At 36.7% G+C, this 19726-nt stretch overlaps 3 protein-coding genes across 5 annotated transcripts in view; 2 read left to right on the top strand and 1 right to left on the bottom strand.

Annotated features, from left to right (window-relative positions):
* The window catches only part of LOC129725074 (protein artichoke-like), a 43290-nt gene extending 28374 nt beyond the window's left edge, over nt 1–14916 (bottom strand). For both annotated transcript variants that reach the window (XM_055680480.1, XM_055680481.1), the window contains exons 1-3: nt 14838–14916; nt 14656–14778; nt 14472–14561 (exon numbers count right to left, since the gene is read on the bottom strand). In XM_055680480.1, the coding sequence (XP_055536455.1) occupies nt 14472–14561; nt 14656–14778; nt 14838–14866 (242 nt within the window). In that variant the 5' untranslated portion in view covers nt 14867–14916. The remainder of the gene's footprint in view (nt 1–14471; nt 14562–14655; nt 14779–14837) is intronic.
* The window catches only part of LOC129725075 (tyrosine-protein kinase Drl), a 516531-nt gene continuing 499960 nt past the window's right edge, over nt 3156–19726 (top strand). Inside the window, exon 1 of the mRNA XM_055680488.1 lies at nt 3156–3395. The gene's annotated coding sequence lies outside the window, so the exon portion shown is untranslated. The remainder of the gene's footprint in view (nt 3396–19726) is intronic.
* On the top strand, nt 15892–19144 carry LOC129725076 (uncharacterized). Of its 2 annotated transcripts, XM_055680491.1 has the most exons (3): nt 15892–18111; nt 18174–18427; nt 18483–19144. In XM_055680491.1, the coding sequence occupies exons 1-3, from the start codon at nt 17881–17883 to the stop codon at nt 18520–18522; spliced, it is 525 nt and encodes a 174-aa protein (XP_055536466.1). In that variant the 5' UTR covers nt 15892–17880; the 3' UTR covers nt 18523–19144. The 2 variants fall into 2 exon arrangements, with proteins under 2 accessions (XP_055536466.1, XP_055536465.1); XM_055680490.1 differs by having other exon boundaries at nt 18174–19144.

Below are 19726 nucleotides of genomic sequence, written 5' to 3'. Positions count from 1 at the left end.
AACGCGCTGTCGAGGGAAACAGCGATGAGCACTCTTTGGGATACCGCCAGGCGCATGCGGAACCGTGACGTTTCGAATGAGAGTGAGGAGTATTCAGATCGCTGGATACTCGATTTTGCCAAAAAGGTCTGTCCGGACTCTGTACCGGCACAGAAAACCTTTCGCGACGCGTTTTTAGTAACTACGGAAGAGCCTCCATTTTCGATGTTGGAATTTTCAATGGCTCTCCTGTCGTGCAACAATAAGGCTCCAGGGTTAGATAGAATCAAATTCAACCTGTTGAAGAATCTACCCGACTCTGCAAAAAGACGCTTGTTGAATTTGTTCAACAAGTTTCTTGAGCTAAATATTGTTCCGCATGACTGGAGGGAGGTAAAAGTCATTGCTATTAGAAAATCCGGAAAACCTGCCTCTGATCACAATTCATATAGGCCGATTGCGATGCTCTCTTGCCTCCGAAAATTAATGGAGAAAATGATCTTCTTACGGTTAGACAAATGGGTCGAAACAAACGGTTTACTTTCAGATACTCAATTTGGCTTTCGCCGGGGCAAAGGGACGAACGATTGCCTAGCGTTGCTCTCTACTGAAATTCAACTCGCATTTGCTCGAAAAGAGCCAATGGCTTCTGCGTTCTTGGATATTAAGGGGGCTTTTGACTCTGTCTCTGTAGAAGTTTTAAGCGCGAAACTTCATTCGCAGGGACTTTCACCAAATTTGAATAACTTTTTGCTCAATTTGTTGTCAGAAAAGCATATGTATTTCTCACATGGTGATTCGACAACTTCCCGAATTAGTTTCATGGGTCTTCCCCAGGGCTCATGTTTAAGCCCTCTCTTATATAATTTTTACGTCAATGACATCGATAAATGTCTTGCAAATTCATGCACGCTACGGCAACTTGCAGACGATAGCGTTGTATCCATTACTGGAAGCGAGGCTAACGATCTGCAAGGACCATTGCAAGATACCTTGGACAATTTGTCTGAATGGGCTCTTAAGCTGGGTATCGAATTCTCCCCTGAGAAAACTGAGTTGGTCGTTTTTTTCTAGGAAGCATAACCCAGCTCAGCTGCAGCTCCTACTAACGGGTAAAACGATCTCTCAGGTTTTAGTCGCTAAATATCTCGGGGTCTGGTTCGACTCTAAATGCACCTGGGCTTGTCATATTAGGTATCTGACACGAAAATGCCAACAGAGGATTAATTTTCTTCGTACGATTACCGGAACCTGGTGGGGTGCTCACCCAGGAGACCTTCTAAGGTTATACCAAACAACAATACTGTCAGTTCTTGAATACGGTTGTTTCTGCTTCCGCTCCGCTGCGAACACGCATATTTTGAAACTGGAAAGAATACAATATCGTTGTTTGCGTATTACCTTGGGTTGCATGCAGTCGACCCATACGATGAGTCTTGAAGTGCTAGCGGGTATTCTTCCGTTGAAACATCGTTTTTGGAATCTTTCATACCGGTTACTAATTCGATGTACGGTCATGAACACATAAGTATTTGAAAATTTCGAGAGGTTGGTCGACCTTGAATCCCGAACCAGATTTATGACTTTATATTTTGACTTTATGGCTCACGATATTAACCCTTCTTCATACGTTCCCTTCAATGTCGCACCTTTAGATAATTCTAACAATGCTATATTCTTCGACACCACCATGAAAGAAGACATTATTGGTATCCCGGATCAATTGCGCCCACAAGAGATCCCTAAGGTTTTTTCAAATAAGTTTAAACATGTGAGTTGTGATAAAATGTTTTACACTGACGGATCTAATCTAGATGAGTCCACTGGCTTCGGTGTTTTCCACGAAAATTTTACCGCCTTCTACAAACTCGATGCTCCTGCTTCCGTGTACGTCGCAGAACTTGCTGCTATTCAGTACTCTCTTGGGATCATCGAAACCCTGCCCATAGACCACTACTTCATCTTCACAGACAGTCTCAGTGCTATTGAGGCTCTGCGATCGATGAAGACTGTGAAGCACACCTCGTATTTCCTGGGGAAAATACGGCGGTTTTTAAGTGCTTTAACAGATAAAAATTACCGGGTTACCTTAGCGTGGGTCCCTTTTCATTGTTCCATTCCGGGCAATGAAAAGGCTGACGCTTTAGCTAAGGTAGGTGCTATTGATGGCGATATTTATGTAAGACCAATTGCTTATGATGAAGTTTATAGCATTTTGCGTCAGAGAACACTCAACAGTTGGCAATCATCATGGAACTCAGATGAACTGGGACGGTGGCTACATTCCATTTTTCCTAAGGTATCGACGAAAGCATGGTTCAAGGGGTTGGATGTAGGTCGGGACTTCATTCGCGTGATGTCCAGACTTATGTCCAATCACTACACGTTAAACACGCATCTCTTTCGTATAGGGCTTGTAGACAGTAATCACTGCGTTTGTGGCGATGGCTACCATGATATCGAGCACGTTGTTTGGTCGTGTGCCGAATTCTGTGATGTTAGCTCCGAGCTTATAGATTCCCTCCGGGCCCGAGGAAAACAACCGAACCTTCCCGTTAGAGACATTCTGGGAAGCGGTGATCTTCAGTACATGACACAACTGTACTGTTATTTGAAAAAGACTGACATTAAAATTTAATATTCTCTTATCTATTTGTCAGAATACCCGTATACGACGCTGGAGACACGAACACGAAGAGCCTACATCTATGTTTGAAAAACAAAAAAGAACACCAGTCGAAACACAAAAAGATCGTATATCTTAATTAGTTTTAAGCAAGAATTGTATCTCCCCTCCTCTCACCTTTAATCCCCACTAGCTCGTAGTCGGCCGCGAGAAATAAAAAAAGTGCCTCCCTCCGTTTCCCGCTAATCTAGAATTAATAAAAAGTGTACTTGGCTCAGTTAAACTTAAAATTGTATCGTGCCGTGTCAAATAAACCATATTTCAATCAAACAAAAATAATCAAAAAAAATTAAATTAATTATATAATAAGCAAGGTTTACTGGCAACTCAAACGTGATCCACAATGTTTCTCCCTCGCTATGATTTGCTCTTATCGTGCTGTCGCGCTTATCAAATATGGATAGCAATCAACATTCGATCGTGCGAGATCGGGTGCTCTAGTGGCATATAATGCCGTTCCCCCACTTGTACCAGAGTCAGTTCTTATTCGATCGTTAAGCAATCTTACTAACTTAAGTTAAAGTTATTTTCTGCACCCAATTGTGATATAAATTTTACTACGGATGCGTGCGAAGACCGCGTTGCGAGTTTAGTGCTCTGTAAAGGGATAATCTGATGACTTAGGCTAGTGGCCTCCAGTGAGACTATTGAAGTGTCAAGGCACGCCCAATCAGGAACAATATTCAAAGAAAATAAAATAAATTAGAAGCCAGAACAGCTTGTTTTATTGGTATGTATAATGCTGTAAAGTTGTGATTTTATCCTTCTAGAATAAATATACACCGTAGAACAAAGATATATAGGAAAACCTCAAAATAAATTGAATCTTAAATCCTAAAAAACTTACAACTTAAAAATCTTAATTGTTTTCTACGAAAATTACAGCTAACCAACTAAACTTGAAAAAGATATATTTATTTTGCAGTCTATATTTTTTGAGGAAAAAATATTATCTACAACTTTGTCGTAGATTCTATACCGATCAAACAAACAATTTTGGCTGTACAAAGATTTTTATCATTATTGGAAGTTGTTTTGCTTCTGAGAAATCTAACTTTGGGAGTTTTTCCTGAGCCGACTGCTCAATAATGATAGTAATATTTTTAGAGTAGATAATATTTTTGTACTACAAAAAAATATATACACTGCAAAAAAAAACTCAAATTAATTAGCCTTTCTCATTTGAATTAATTATTTGTTTGAATAGATTTATACGAACACTTAATTTCCAGAAAAAATAAATAGATTTACACGAACACTTCAATTTGTAGAAAAAATACACCTTGATGTATTTAAACTTGGTTAATTTTTCACTCTAAATAACAAATTTCTGGTAGCTGAAAGCACAACTATACCAAACATTTAAAACATAACATTCACACACATATGAACATATATTAACACATATACATGGATATATCATGAAATAAACATATATTAAATATATGATGCGAATTTTTGTTTGTTCCTGATATAATTGAAACGTCACTGTTCTCATATATAGGTCGGACTCGATTATATATCATTTTAGATTCCACTTTTTATAGTAGGAAAATTTTCGTTGACGCAGTTGCTCTTATTGATATTATTTCAATCGTTTCTGAGATGTATCCGTGCACCATTCAATATCGGTTTTTAAAACCGGGTAGTAAATGTTGGCCTGAATACATCCTAAAAAAGTCAATTATCGCCTGATCTGGGTATTTCCATGGCGTCAGTCTGTTTCTGAACAACAGCCTAAAAAGACCAAATATCATCGAATTTGAGAATTTGTGGAACAGTATAATACCTGGGGGCCAAAAATCAACTTCAGACGCCATTTTAAATTTTTGGATTGTAGCCTCCAGTTTCTGGATTTTACGACTTATGGTTTCTGGGAAACAACCTTGAATTGCAATCCAATAAACATATATTCAGTGGATTGGATTTTACATTTTTGAACACAACAGGCAAAGTAATAGTCCGATTGCAAAAAAGTTACTTGGATCTTATGGGGCAACTAGAGTTTCCATTTGACACAGATATTATGAAAATTGTTTCAACCATCTCTGGGAAACATGAGTGAGATTAAATAGTCTCCAGAACACGTTTCTTTCCATAGCTTTTTAACAGCATGTTCAATCTTTATAAGATTCAAAAGTTAAGGGTTTTTTAGGTAGCCCGTTAATTTGAAATCAATTTTGTTCAAATCGATTGTGTCGTTTCTGAGATAATGATGTTTCGTGATTTTCACATTTTGGTATATAACCTCTAAACTAAAAATTCGATTACAATAAAATTTTATAGGGTCTTATGGGGCAACTAGACCTTTCATTTACAATCAATTTCATGGAAATCAGTCCAGTCATTTATGAGAAAAGTGAGTTAGAATGATAATTTGCACACGCACACATACAGAAAATACTCAACTCGTCGAACTGAGTTGAGTGATATATGACATTCGGCCCTTTGGAGCACTTTATATCTGCGGTTTTACAGGTGATTGCTATACCCTTCTAGGAGAAAGAAAAAATGTTTTTTTTTTGACAAATTCTAACTTTTTTTTCATTTCTTCAAGATAAGATAAGATTGGTTAACTTACTTCTAAAAAAAAAGTTTCTAGTGTTTTTTGAATATTAGTTTTATTATGTCTTCCGGTGCATATTTTTTTTCTAGATGTAACTGGCTACAACTTTGCCGAAGTTATTGTAAAATCAAACAAACCGTTCTAGGTTCAAAATTTTTGTTATTAGTTTTGACTCTTGAAATATCTGTAATCTTCAATTTCCTCTTTACACAAACTCTATTCATACATTAGTCGTGATTCAAAAGAAATTACCAATAGCACATAAAAATATCTTTAGCTCATAAAAACATCTATCCAAAGTTTCAGCCGCATAAAAAAGACAGTTTAAATATATATATATTTTAATTGGGACATTTTTATGGAATGGCTCTTATATCTAAGAGGTATGGTATGAAAATTGTAATATGCATACTTGTCTCCAAAATGAAACAACAAAGAAACAGATCAGTGGTCCGGATCGCAGTTGTAGATAAGATTTATCAAACAATATTTTTATTCCTAAACTGTGGCGTAGTAAGGATTTATACTTACAGTGAACTAAAGATTCGTTTTGCAAATTGTGTTTCTATTGTTAACAGAAAATAATGAGCAATAAAATTCAAATGTTCTGTGTGTTAAACTGAACACAAGCGAGTTATAGGGTAGGGAACCTATTTTAGCCCTGTGCATTCTGTGCATTGAGACGTAATACTCGAAATGTGTGAGATGAAATACAAACATAGGCATATGAATTTGTTTACTGGAAAGTTTTGATATTTTTCCAATTGTCATTTTTGATTTGGCTGAAAGCTTGCATGAACGTTTCTATGGTTGAAAGATGCCATTTTGTGCTATTGGTTTAACCTTTTGATACTTGACTCATTATTGAGAAGTTATTTCAAAATGCTGGAAAGATATTGATGAATTCAAATATTTTCATATTTTTAGAGTTAACACGATTTGTTTCGGAAAAAAGTTAGATATCAATTATAAATATATTTTTTCTTATAATATATTTTCGAAAAAAAAAATTAAAATTAGTTATCTAAAAAAGTTCATTTTTTAAAAATCCATTTTTTTAAATAAAAACTACAAAAGATTACCTAAACATTGAGGAATTCGGAGAAATCAGGAAAAAGAGGTCATAATTGGGTTTTGCAGCTAGGTATATCAGGTTTTTATATCATCTGAATGAGCTGCATTTTATAAGCAAAACGTGATTTTCAAAAAATTTTTATCGTTGCCCTTTAATTTTTTAATCACGTATTAAAACTGCTCGAAATCGCTACAATAACAGTTTGACCATATACCAACTTTCATTGTAGCGATTTGGAGCGACTTTCTTTTTCATTTAAAAATCGAAGGACAATCTCATTTAGCTGGTATTTAAGAAATCTGTGAATTGCTAAACAACCCAATTTAACAAAAAAATACTAGTTGCTAGAAAATTGAACTAGTTAAGGCATCTCAAATGAATCCGTTGCTCATATCATTTTCAATGTTTACACAAGAAAAAGCAGTGCGCACGATGGATGCGGCGTTTCCTAAAAAATGATAAAAAAAAACCCCGTGTCATACTTTCGACGAAGATTTGATTTTTTTTTGATCACGTGCACTAGGGAGGAGCTTTTACAATGATTTGTGACAATTGATGAAACAAAAATTCACCATTACAATCCCGAATCAAATCGGCATAGTTATGTTGCCTGGTAAGACTCATTCGAAGTGCCCAGAAATGTAATTACCAGTCGGTAAAGTGCTGGCTAAGCAAGGCATAATATTCAGCGAGTACCGTAAGCCGTGTTGAGATTGTGGATAGCGGGGGTGAGATTGAGCCATACAAACCCATTGTTTAACACTCATCTCATGGCAATTACAAGATCAAATTTTCTTGAATAAGTTTCCTCGAATACATAACCAAGAGAGACTAGTCTCTGATCAGGCTTCGGAAAAAGATTGCAGTGGGACACTATTCTGACAACTCTTCCCTCTTTTCGGTCTAACAGCCTCATGAATAATTCATTCATGAGAGCTCACATACAACTAAAGCTTATACAGTTTTGTGTTTCGCATGACAGCCCATTCTTGCGCATGTATTTGGTTCATTCAGACATGATAGCTTAGTTTGTTCATTTTGAGGTTGTCCTGTTGGTTTTTCCTGCGCTGTTGTGAATCTGCTGATCGGCTGCGGCTGTCATCGGTGATAACTATTGGACTCGCACTCCTTCGTTTCTCTTTTTTGCCTTTCTCCTAGAAAGGTATAGCAATCACTGGAAAAACCAAAGGTATAAAAGTGCTCCAAAGTGTCGAATCTCGTATATCAATCGACTTAGTTTGACGTGCTGAGCATTTTATGTATGTGTGTGTGTGCGTATGTGTGTGTGTGTATGAGTGTGTGTGTGTAACGCTCTCCCAATTTCACTCGAGGGTTCTAGTTGCCCCATAAAACCCTATTGAATTTCATTGCAATCGGATTTTTAGTTTAGAGGTTATGTTCAAAAATGTGAAAATCACGAAACATCATTATCTCAGAAACTACTCAACCGATTTTAACAAAATTGGTTTTAAATGAACGAGCTACTTAAAAAACCCGTAACTTTTGAGTTTCATGAAGATTGAATGTGCGGTTCAGAAGTTATTGAAAGAAACGTGTTCTGGAGAGTGTTTAATCTCACTCATGTTTCTCAGAGATGGCTGAACCGATTTACATAAAATCAAGGTCAAATGGAAGGTCTAGTTGCCCCATAAGACCCTACTGATTTGTTTTGCAATCGGACTATTACTTTGCCTGTTATGTTCAAAAATGTGAAATCCAGCTATGAAAAGGAACATATTCCGAAGACTACTCAAACTCACTCACTTTTCTCAGAGATGGCCGAACCGATTTCCACGAAATTAGTATCAAATGAAAGGTCTAGCTGCTTCATAAGACCCTATTGAATTTCAATGTGATCGGACTGTAACTTCGTCTGTAAAGTACCAGAATGTGAAAACCACGAAACTTCATTATCTCATAAAGTACACAACCGATTTGATCAATATTGGTATCAAATGAACGGGCTAGTTAAAGGTTAATTGATAAATTTTATATTGATCAAACACGTGGTTCAAAAATTGTGAAAAGAAACATGTTCCGGTGACTTTTCAAATTCACTCGTTTTCCCGAAAATGGCTGGACTAAATTCAACAATCTGAGTGTCAAATGAAAAGTTTGGCTTTCCTATAGGTTTCCATTTTATTCGACTATAATCGTATTTTTATTCCAACCGTTATGTATCAAACTATAAAAACAACGGAAGTCTATTATATCAAAGATCACACGACTTATTTGAACATATCTATTGTCATTTGAACAGGTTGTCTCTCAAACTCACAAGTAAGAAATTTCATAGCAATTTGATATGTGGTTCAAAAGTTATGAAAAGAACCGAAATTCAAAGACTATTTAAAACTGTAACTGCTTTGATCAAAACATATGGCCTAAACAAAATTTAAATTTGGTGTTGTGCTATTCGTACGTTCCCGGTACTGCTCGTGATTGAAGTGTACGAAATTCAAAGTCATTTCTTTTATTTCGCTTTTTCTTCAGCACGAATATTTTACTCCTAATTAATATTTTTTTTTAACTTCTTGCCTTTCTCCTAGGTATAGTTGCAAAATGCACTTGCAAAACCGAAGATATGAAAGTACTCCAAAGGGCCGAATGGCATATATCACTCGATTCAGTTCGACGAGCTGAGCATTTTCAGTATGTGTGTGTGTATGTGCAGATTTTTATTTTCACTCACTTTTCTCATGGCTGGACCGATTTTAATGAAATTATATGCAAATGAAAGTTCTAGTTGCCATTGTAGTTGGATTTTTATTTTAGAGGTTTTGTTTAAAAATGTAAAAATCACGAAACATCAATATCTCAGGAACCACACAACCGATTTCAATAAAATTGGTATCAAATGAACGGGCTATTTTAAAAACCCTTAACTTTTGAGTTTTATTTAGATTGAACATGAAGTTCAAAAGTTATGAGAAGAAACGTCTTCTGAAGACTGTTTAATTTCACTAATGTTTCTCAGAGAGGGCTGGACCGATTTCCACAAAATCAGTGTCATATGAAAGGTCTAGTTACCCCATAAGACCCTATTGATTTTTTTGCAATCGGATTATTACTTTACCTGTTATGTTTAAAAATGTGAAATCTAGCTATGAAAAGACACATATTCCGAAGAATACATAAACTCACTCACTTTTCTCAGAGATGGCTGAACCGATTTTCAAGAAATAAGTGTCAAATGAAAGGTCTAGCTGACTCATAACACCCTATTGAATTTTACTGTAATCGAACTGTAACTTCGTCTGTAATGTACCGAATTGTGAAAATCACGAAACTTCATTATCTCAGAAGGTACACAACCGATTTGATCAATTATATTATCAGATGAACAGGCTAGTTAAGGGTTAACTGATGAATTATGATTCAACGCGTGGTTTCAAAGTTTGGCTGCCCTATACGTTCCCATTTCATTTGATTATAATCGAACTAAGCAACCGTTATGTATTAAATTGTTAATAAAACAACGATATTTTATTATCTTAAAGATTGCAAGACTTTTTTGAACATTACTAGTGTCATACGAACGAATCATCTCTCAAACTTACAAATAACAAACTTCGTAACAGTTTGATATGTGGTTCAAAAGTTATGGAAAGAAAAGATATTCAAAGGCTATTTAAAACTATACCTGCTTTGATCAATATATGAGGCCACAATATAATTTAAATGTGCTATTTCGTCAAATCGTCGCTATTTACGTCAATCGTCGCTATTTACGTCAAATTTCATATTTTATACTTATATTACAACATCATTATTTTAGAACCCAAAAAGTGAATACACATTCATTGGATTGAAGCGTTCATGTAAATCTATTTTTACAAATAATAAGTTTGAATGAGAAAGGCTGGGTCCGACCGATAGGTGGATTAATTTAGGTTTTTTCTAGGCTGATGCCAGGATGAACACGAAGCAAACTGTTTCATATATTTTCCTTTTGTTGATATCATTCTTCACACGAGAAAAAAAAAAAAACGTGTTCCGCATTGCCTTGCTTCCATGATAGCATCGGTCTTGCTCTCGTGAATCATAATCACAGTCCGCTCGGATTTATGCCAAGAGATATTGCGCTGTAAAGGCTGTCATTAGCGACAGCTTGGAAGAACCAACAGACATGAGAAGAAGAAAAATAACAGCCTCTTTGGCTTTGCATGTGTGTGCTATCGGACTATGTACCAAATGTATGAGAAGCAGGGAGAGCTGGCCATACAATGACAGCCAAATTAGTTTAAAATTTGCTGTTACGGAAAGACAGTCATCTCCAGAAGCCTGCTTCTGACCCGGAAGAAATGGCTGACAAGTCACGGGTTGGATGGCACAATCTCACCCCGGTTTTGAAGTAGAATACTTCTCTCAGGAAGTTCGGCTACATAGGGATGTGAAATGAAAATCTAAAACCGAAAAAAGTGAAAAATATGTCCAATTTCAAATGCTTATAAATCGGTCAGTATTCGATGGATTTCATTCGTTCTTGCAGCAATAGATTGGAAAATCTTCTAAGATTCTTCCCAAAAGAAGATGATAGTAATTTTATTATTTACACTATTGTACTATTGAAAAAAGTCAAGCCTTGTCAAAACGAAAAATTTGACCTCTGATTGGTCGTTATATGATTGCTTTCTAAGAACGGTCGACAGAATCATATACATTGCAATTGAAAATATGCTATTTGGCCTATATAAGAGGCTGTTTCAGCCGAAGCCGCTCATTATAGTTCTAGACAGCGACAACAGCAGTCATCCCTTAGTAGCAGCAGTAGCAATGCCGTGTATCCAGCGATAGTGGATATCGGCCACAGCTGTGACATAACAATGGATAGCGCACTAGTTGCAGCGGATCTCAGCATCGATAGCAGCTGGGCCAGCTAATGCAGGAGTAGCGGATACCAATGGCAGCGTATAGCGCCACAACTGTGGCATGGCTACGCATAGCGTAGCAGTTGCAGCGGGTATATTTGATCATGAAGCATTTATGCAATAATTGAATGAATATTGCAATTACAGCGATCGGCCTTTTTCAAGGCTACTAAATGATTTTGGAAGAGTATTATGAATGGTTATTAATAAACTGCTACTGAGGTTTGATGCTGCTGCAAATGCATAGCAATGTGATGTTTATTACGATTTGTTGATACTGTGCTTAACAAGCGGCATATACGAAACAAATCCGATTTCAAACAGACAAGTTCGGCCCGTACTGCTCACGATGCTAAGTCTGTTTTAGAAAATTCACAACACTTTATTAACAAGGATGTAACGTCTTGAAGAAGACGGTTATAGTTTGACATCACAGCAGAATTTCGACCCTCATACTCATATCAACCATCGGCAATATCAAACACGCAACAATCTGCTTCCATGCGACTCGGGGACGGGAACATTTTCTTCTTCCAAGCCGCGCAACACGACACAATACATGTTATTTCGTTGCCTTTATGAGAGCTCTATCGGTCCGGCTCGACAGAATGTCCACAAGAAATCATTTTTGTACATCCGTGTTACGAAACTGAGAAAATCTGTAGGAACTGAAAATAAAGGCGGGGCCAGACTGAATGAGATGTATTTTTCGTACATTAGTATTACGACATAGTAAATAAAATTTTACGAACGTTGTAGAATGGTATAACGAGATATAATTGAGTCACACCTATTTTTCCAGCTATACCTTTCCGCAACATTCGAAAAATTTTCTATGTCAAAGCGGATATCGCACGCTATCTGACCATGAAGCATTTATGCAATAATTGAATGAAAACTGCAAATGCAGCAATCAGCTTTTTTCAAAGCTACTAAATGTATTTGGAAGAGTATAATGAATGGTTATTTATAAACTGAAACTGAGGTTTGATGCTGCTGCAAATGCACAGCAGTATGATGTTTATTACGATTTGTTGATACTGTGCCTAACAAGCGGTATATACGAAACAAATCCGATTTCAAAATGACTGACACGCAAGCAGCCGGGTTATCTTTCTTGTAAAAGTATTCTACTTAAACCTTGCGGTCGTGGCTTTGCACACAACCCTCCTGTGATTTTTTTTCATACGCGGGTAAAGGCTCGCAATCACTGCAAAAAACTAAAAGCATGAAAGTGCTTCAAAGGGCCGAATGTCGTATATCACTCGACTCAGTTCGACGAGCTGAGTATTTTCTGTATGTTTGTATGTATGTGTGTATATGTGTGTGTGTGTATATGCAACTTTTTTTTCTCACTCACTTTTTTCAGAGATGGCTGAACCGATTTCCATTGAATTAATTGAAAATGAAAGGGTTCGTTGCCACATAGGTTGCTGTTGAGTTTCATTGTAATCGGATTTTTCGTTTTGAGGTTATGTAACAAAGTGTATTAATCACGAAACATCAATAACTCAGAAACTGCACAACCGATTTCAACAAAACTGATGTCAAATGAAACGGGCTGTCTCCAGAACCCTTAATTAATAAATTTCATAATGATTAAACATATGGTTCAAAAGTTGTGTAAAAAAATGTTTTCCAGAGGCTGTTGAAACTCACTCATTTTTCTCAGTGATGGCTGGAACGATTTTCACAAAACTATTCTCGAATGAAAGGTCTAGTTGTCCCATATTGGATTTCATTGTAATCGGTTGGTAACTTTGTCCGTCATTTATAAAAATGTGAAATCACGTTATAAAAGCAAAGCTTATACCAAAGCCTGCTTAAACCCACCCACTTTTCTTCGAGATGGTTAGACCAATTTTCACGAAAGCAGTTGCAAATCAAAAGTCTAGTGGCCATATAACACTCCATTAAGTTTCATTTCATTGGATTTTTAGTTAAGGCACCATATTTCAAAATGTGAATGTCATGAAACTTCATTGTCTCAAAAACTACACAACCATTTAAAACATTTAGAAAAAAAAAACTGGTGTCAAATGGACGGGTTGTCTTGAAAATCATTAGCTAATGACTAAACATGTGGTTCGAAAGTTTTTAAAAGAAACGTGTTCGGCTTTAAATCTCACTCATTTTTCTTGAAATTAACTGAATCAATTTTTTCAAAATTAGTGTCGTATAGAAGTTCACAAGACCCTATTGAATGTAATAGGACTATAACTTTGTCCGTTATGTAGAAAAGAAGGAAATCAAATTTTAAAAAGAAACATATTCCAGGGATTCGATATTCTAAAACCCAAAGATTGGATATACCTTTATTTGATTGTATTTTTAAGGATGTTTTACAGAAACCGGAAGCTGCAAAATCGGGGTTTAAAGTGAAGTTTAGAGTTCACCCCGGCTTCCACACATTATCGCGGTTCCTAAAGAACATTGGGTAATGTTTGTCCCGTTTTCCATAAATCGGAAGCTACTATTTAAAAATTTAAAACGGCGTCCCAAGTTGATTAATAATAACGTTTCCGCTATACTCATAATGGATGATATTTGGTCACTTCAAGCTTTTTTCCAGAACTGAGAGTCGGCATCTTCGCCATCGAAATATCCAGTTTATACAGAGTTTGGCTATTTTAGGATGAATTCCGGTTACCAGGAGAAGTCATCTGGATTTTAGGCGTGATATTTTTGACACATAATCATTTCATAGTATTTGCATGTGTATGTGTTAATGTTTGCTCATATGTATGTAAATGTTATGTTTAAAATGTTCGGTATAGTTGTGCTGTTGGCTACTAGAAATTCGTTATTTAAAGTGGAAAATAAATCCTGCAGGAATTTTCAAGGTGTATTTTCTCTATAAATTAAAGTGTTCGTGTAAATCCATTTTAACAAGTAGTAATAAGTTAGAATGAGAAAGGCTGAGTCTCACCGCCAGGTGGAATAATTTGGGTTTTCCAACACGAACACTTTATCTGAGAGGAAACACTTCAAGTTAAGTGATGTTTAGTTCAGTGGAGCTTTGCTGTTTCTGCCAAGTATCGAGGATTCAACTTTGTGTTCATCTGACCAGTTCTATTATAAGAAGACTTATTTTGCCCAGAGAAAATCATCGAGGTATAAGAGATTTCAGCGTGAAGAATGGGCAAGTGGGGAGTGGGGGATTGATTAATGATATAATCAGTTATTAATCCAAAATGTAAGCTTTTCAGACTTTATGTGCACGAAAAAGTGGTGTCATATCAAATCAGGAAAATGTTCGTGAAAAACTTTGACTATGTGTTAATTACTATTTACCTGCTTTGAAGTAGAGGTTGAGCTTCTGAGCTTAGTGGGGAATGATTTCCGTTATCGGGGAAATTCTCAGGTGCCGCTTCCTTGTATGGCCTAAGTTTTTAGAGTAAAAAAAATATTGAAGAAAGAGATATATTTTTTAAACACTCGGACTGTTTGCGAATCAATTATTACAAGTATTACTTACTCGGTCGTTTGACCTTTGTAATTATATGCTCTGACAGGGTACCCATTCGCTGAGTTTTGATTGTTCCAATATCCTTGGTTTCCGCTGTTTTGAGCAAATACCAAATTCAAAATCACGCAGAAGCTAGAATAGTAATTTTTCTTTGAACGTATTTGAATCAAAGTAATTGTTTTTCAAATTACCAAAAAAGCGTAAACTCACGAAGCAACATTTTCAAAACTATACTCACTCTTGAACGGCCGATGGTTTACTGTTCGGGTGATCATGCTGCAATTAATAGATTACTTCAGCATATGATGGTTAAATACTTAAATGTAAAAGATTCTCTAAATAAATTTCATACCAAATCACTAAAGATTTTTAATAATCAGGATAAATAATAAAATAAAAAATAATAAACTCCAAAATCTCTGGTGTGTAACGCAATCATAAGTAAAGTCGCATTTTTTTATTCGCTGAATCTCTATGGTTTCTCATAATTGTAATGTTTTGGGTCATCAAAATAAATGCGACAAGCTAAGTGCGGGTAGGTGGTCCCCGTGGCTCTGTGGTTAGCGATGTCGATCGGCTAGCTCTCCCACACGGTTGTGATATCGGGTACGATTCCCGATCGAGTCAAGGATCTATTCGAGCTGGAAATTTTCTCGACTCAGCACTGGGGCACGGTGTATCGTTGTACTCATCCTACACATGCAAAATGTGCCAAAAAAAAACAATATCGATAACGAATTCTCTCAACTAATCTAGTTGATCGAGACCGCTATTAGCCCCAAGGCTAAGCGTGCAATATTGTTTTAAATGCGGGTAAATTGTTGTCGGTTCAATTTCACGAACCAATCCTACATCTCTTGCTATCGCAATTGTTCGGGAATCCCGGGGCAAGATCACGAACTCCCGTCGCAGGCATGATTAAAATATGTTAGCTTGTAGAGAGTTAGTATTATCTCTTAAAGTCCCAAAACTGCAGTCTCATTCGAGGGATTCAAACTTAATAAGTCGTTTACATGGCATTTTTATTTTAAAATCAGATTTGCGAAGAGCTAACACAATGGTCCGGTGATGGTTCAATATAATCAGTACTAAGAGTAAGTCTTACGTATCAATTGTGAGAATTTCCCTGCTGAAGACATTGTTTTTTTGAATTCAAATGATAAAAAATTGTTAAGCATTTCAATAAGTATCGGTATTTTCGAGGATAACAGTCTGACATTAACATAACCTTTATGAAATGTACAATTTGAAAAAGGCATTCAAACATGCGATTGTTGACCTTGTGTAAAAACATAAATATCAAAATTAAGAAAAAAATTATAATTTAGATCCCACGTTGCTTAGGTATTACGTACAGAAAAAAATAAAGGCTGTCAGAGATTATGTGAACAATGTAAACGTAATACCAACGTAAACTGTGAGCAGTCAAAATTTCCGTGTCTGAAACAAAGTGTTTTCAAGCATCACGCCAAAAATATTTTTGCGATACGTTCCATATGATATACAGTTCCTCTACAATTATGGGTCAGTCAACGTGTGGTCTGAATGTTCAAAAATGGATATAAAATCGCAAATATTATCAACTACGAATGTTTTACTATCTATCTCTGTGTTCTGATGTGTACTTACGATCAACAATTAGTTTCACTGCAGTTGATGCGTGTAAACGGTTGGTAAAAGACACAATTATGGGTCAATTTTGGCATTCAACATCATTTCGTCTATAATACCGTCAAAATACATAACGCAAGTTATTTTATTGTTGTAAAAGCTTGTTAATAAGTTATTTTATTTAGTCTTGATGCATTATCACGTAAAAGTAATAAAAATAGTCAAAATATAGACTGATCCACAATTGTGCACCGCAAAATGTAACATTACTACAATTATGGGTCACTTCACTTATTGCACCTAGCACAGTTATAATTTTTAGGGACATTTTCAACTTTAAATCATTTTAATCGTATAAATGAGGCTACAAGTGAGTTGCAAAAAATACCACTGCTAATGAAAATTGTTCAGTTTCTTGAGAATAGACGTATTTTCTTAAAAGTGACCCATAATTGTAGCTGATCCATAACTGTGAAGGCATTGTAGTTGCAGCAAAATTAAATTAAGTTGTATTACTTAAAGTGTGCATGGGACATTATCTACAAGGAATGTGTGCCTGTCATCATTGATTATGGTCAACGTTGTGATTAAGGGGTTATCTACCTTTTTGTTCGAGAAAAAAGAGCAAAGTTTGGGATTTCTTGCGGTGTTTACGATAGTGACGCAGTTGATCAACTGAAATAAAAAAACCCATGTAATTTCATCAGTTTAGAAGTGTGCCGGGTATCTGAACGATCGTTTTCATAAGTATTGTATTTTCAGTGCAAACGGGAACGCTTTTCCAGAAAAACACGTTTTCAGCGCTGAAAGATGCATCAATTTTTTTTTGGCAGAGTAAACTTCGTGTATCAAAAAAGGAGTTCAACGACCGGGAAATTTTATAACGAACAACTAAAAAAAAGAGATGGCGAAAATCAGTTTAGTAGTTTCATTGCAATCGTAAACACGGCAAAGTCATTTTTAAGAAACACCATTCCGAGGCAAACGCTTATGGAGATTCAAGTTTAGCCTATGCGGCCGTGGCGAGGCGCGCTGCAAATCGCGCTAACTTTCTCCCTATTGTGCAGATCTTTGTGAAAATTTGTAAAAATGTTTTCAAGATGTTGTAATTTAAGATAATGCAACAGAAAAAAAGAAGAAAATGATATTGTTCCACCAATATTGGTTCAAAGTCTCGCTTAAATGGTTCGTCTCTAATTACCCTAGCGCATTCGTTGTTTTGCTTTCGTCTCGATTAGACGCAAATTGTTTATCTTCGTTTGATTCGCAAAATAACAATACACGAGTTATCGTACGGGTGTTTTTTTTTTGTCGATTAGTTCTTGTGCTGTGCGATAACAATAGCCTGCAGTATTGTGGATTTCAGGATAATTACACGAATCACGATCAAATTAACTTGAACCCTTCGAACCCCGAAATGAAGTAAATGAAGCAGTCCAAAAAGTATAATAAATCTGGCAACCATACTGTATATAAATATTAAGCGACAAATTCCGGCATCACAAAACCGCTGCCAGCACTTTTTTCGTAAAAATCATTGTTTTTTTTCTGTTTGGTGTTGAACATTTGGAGCATGCACTTTATGTGAAAAATTGAAATCCTGGAACGCATCAATTTCGTACAATGGGGGATACAGAGGAAATCGATAAGAATGCTCACAACCTCGAGAATGAAATGATGGAGATTGGAGGACGAAACGAATATGAATATTCCGCAGAGCCGCTGCAGATTGACGACGATGTTTTGTACGTTTCGGAATACCTGGAAGATTCGGAACATCCGGCACATTATTTTTGCTCGGATTTTAGTATTGAGCCTGAGCCATCGACTTCCAAGGGTCTACCAGCAAAAAAGGTAAGAGTTGGATTTTTTTACATGCCACAATATGCATTAGTTATGAAATTCAATGATTTTAGGCAAAGATTAATCGGAGTTTCTGCGCCAACATGAAGAGTATAACGGCAGTATTGAGCGGAAAGAAGTTCAGATTCCAAGCCCCAGTTTACTTGAGGAAGTTCAAAAATCAAAAGTCATATGAAAACTGCGGGACGGTTAACGTTGATGGAGACACAACCGAAGAAGTTGTTCTAAAAATTTGGGAGTTCTGTTCCAAGTTTGTTTATCGTGCCGTTTCTTTCTCGGAACCGTCCGATTCACGAGCTGACCCTAAGTGGGCTGAATTTTCGCCGAAATACGATGAACGTGATACATTTATTATTTTTTAGGATAAATCTAGCTAGAAAAACATTGCTCCCTCTAAAGTAGATAGCAATACTTTGGCAAATTGGCTAGTAAAAGAAGTTTTCGTAATCGTATACAAGTACTCGTAATCAGTTACATGTCTTGAGAAATGGCGTCTTGTTGAAAACCAGCTCCTTTGCCCATTAGAAACTGACCGTTCGGGTGCGGAATCTTTAACTTCCATAAACCGGCTGAAGGAGGAGCTCAAACGCATACACGGAAAGTACCTATCAGGTGACGACGTTAATTGGGAATGCTGGGCATGTTGGATACCGAGCAAGCCGTATGACCAACGAGAAGATTTGAAAAACCAGGCGCCTCCCGAATATCTTATGAACCTTTTTTGCAGTGTACCTGTCCAAAGTGACACAATTTTGGTAAAAGCAAGACTTGATCTACAGGTGGCCAGCACGGTTAACTCTGCATTCCGAAACATACTCGGCGAACTGAAAAATGATCACCAACAAGCGAGCAACATATTGAATATTATGGGAGAAAGGATTTCGATGATGGAGGCTAAGCAGAAAGAATACGACGACATGTTAGCAGCAATGAACACTTCAGTGAGTGTGAAGGAGAATAAATTTTCGGTTTTTTTTTTCTTCATCTATAATTTATTTGACACGGCACAAATACAATTTAATGTTTAACGGCGCCAATTATATCTGGTAGCTTACTTTCTAAAGTATCTAAGTAAATCTAACTTAAAGCTAGAATGTTTTGCATTAAAAGCACTGATTTGTTGTTTGATGGTTTTCCATCGCCATAGGTAAGCAGCATATTGAATATGTTCCGCTGCTGGGCCATGATATTACGGACTGGCATATTGGGTTGTCTCCCTCGGGACCTGAGAGTATCGTGCGGGTCTAGTTGCTGTTTCCGGATCCGGGGTCTTAACGTGTTCTTGTCGTTTGGTTGGATGTAGGCGGGAGGGAATAGGATTAAACTGGGGCGTGGATGGATTTCAGGAAAACGTATATAAGGGACATGTAGGATAGGTCACGGCTCGCCAAGACATCACGAACAGGAACAGCCGGCTGCCTACTTTCGGCCTGCAGGGTAGCTATTAATTTAGACCTGGCGTCACGGTGTACAGGGCATGACCACACCACATGCTCTATGTCGTGATAACCCTCACCACAGGCATTGACACCACTTTCCCCGAGCCCAACACGACGGAGATGCGCGTCAAATCTATAGTGATTGTACATAAGCCGGGACATCACGC

The sequence above is a fragment of the Wyeomyia smithii genome, chromosome 2 (assembly GCF_029784165.1).
Source record: "Wyeomyia smithii strain HCP4-BCI-WySm-NY-G18 chromosome 2, ASM2978416v1, whole genome shotgun sequence".
Classification (NCBI taxonomy): Eukaryota; Metazoa; Arthropoda; class Insecta; order Diptera; family Culicidae; genus Wyeomyia; species Wyeomyia smithii.
This window is presented reverse-complemented; position numbering and strand designations above follow the sequence as displayed.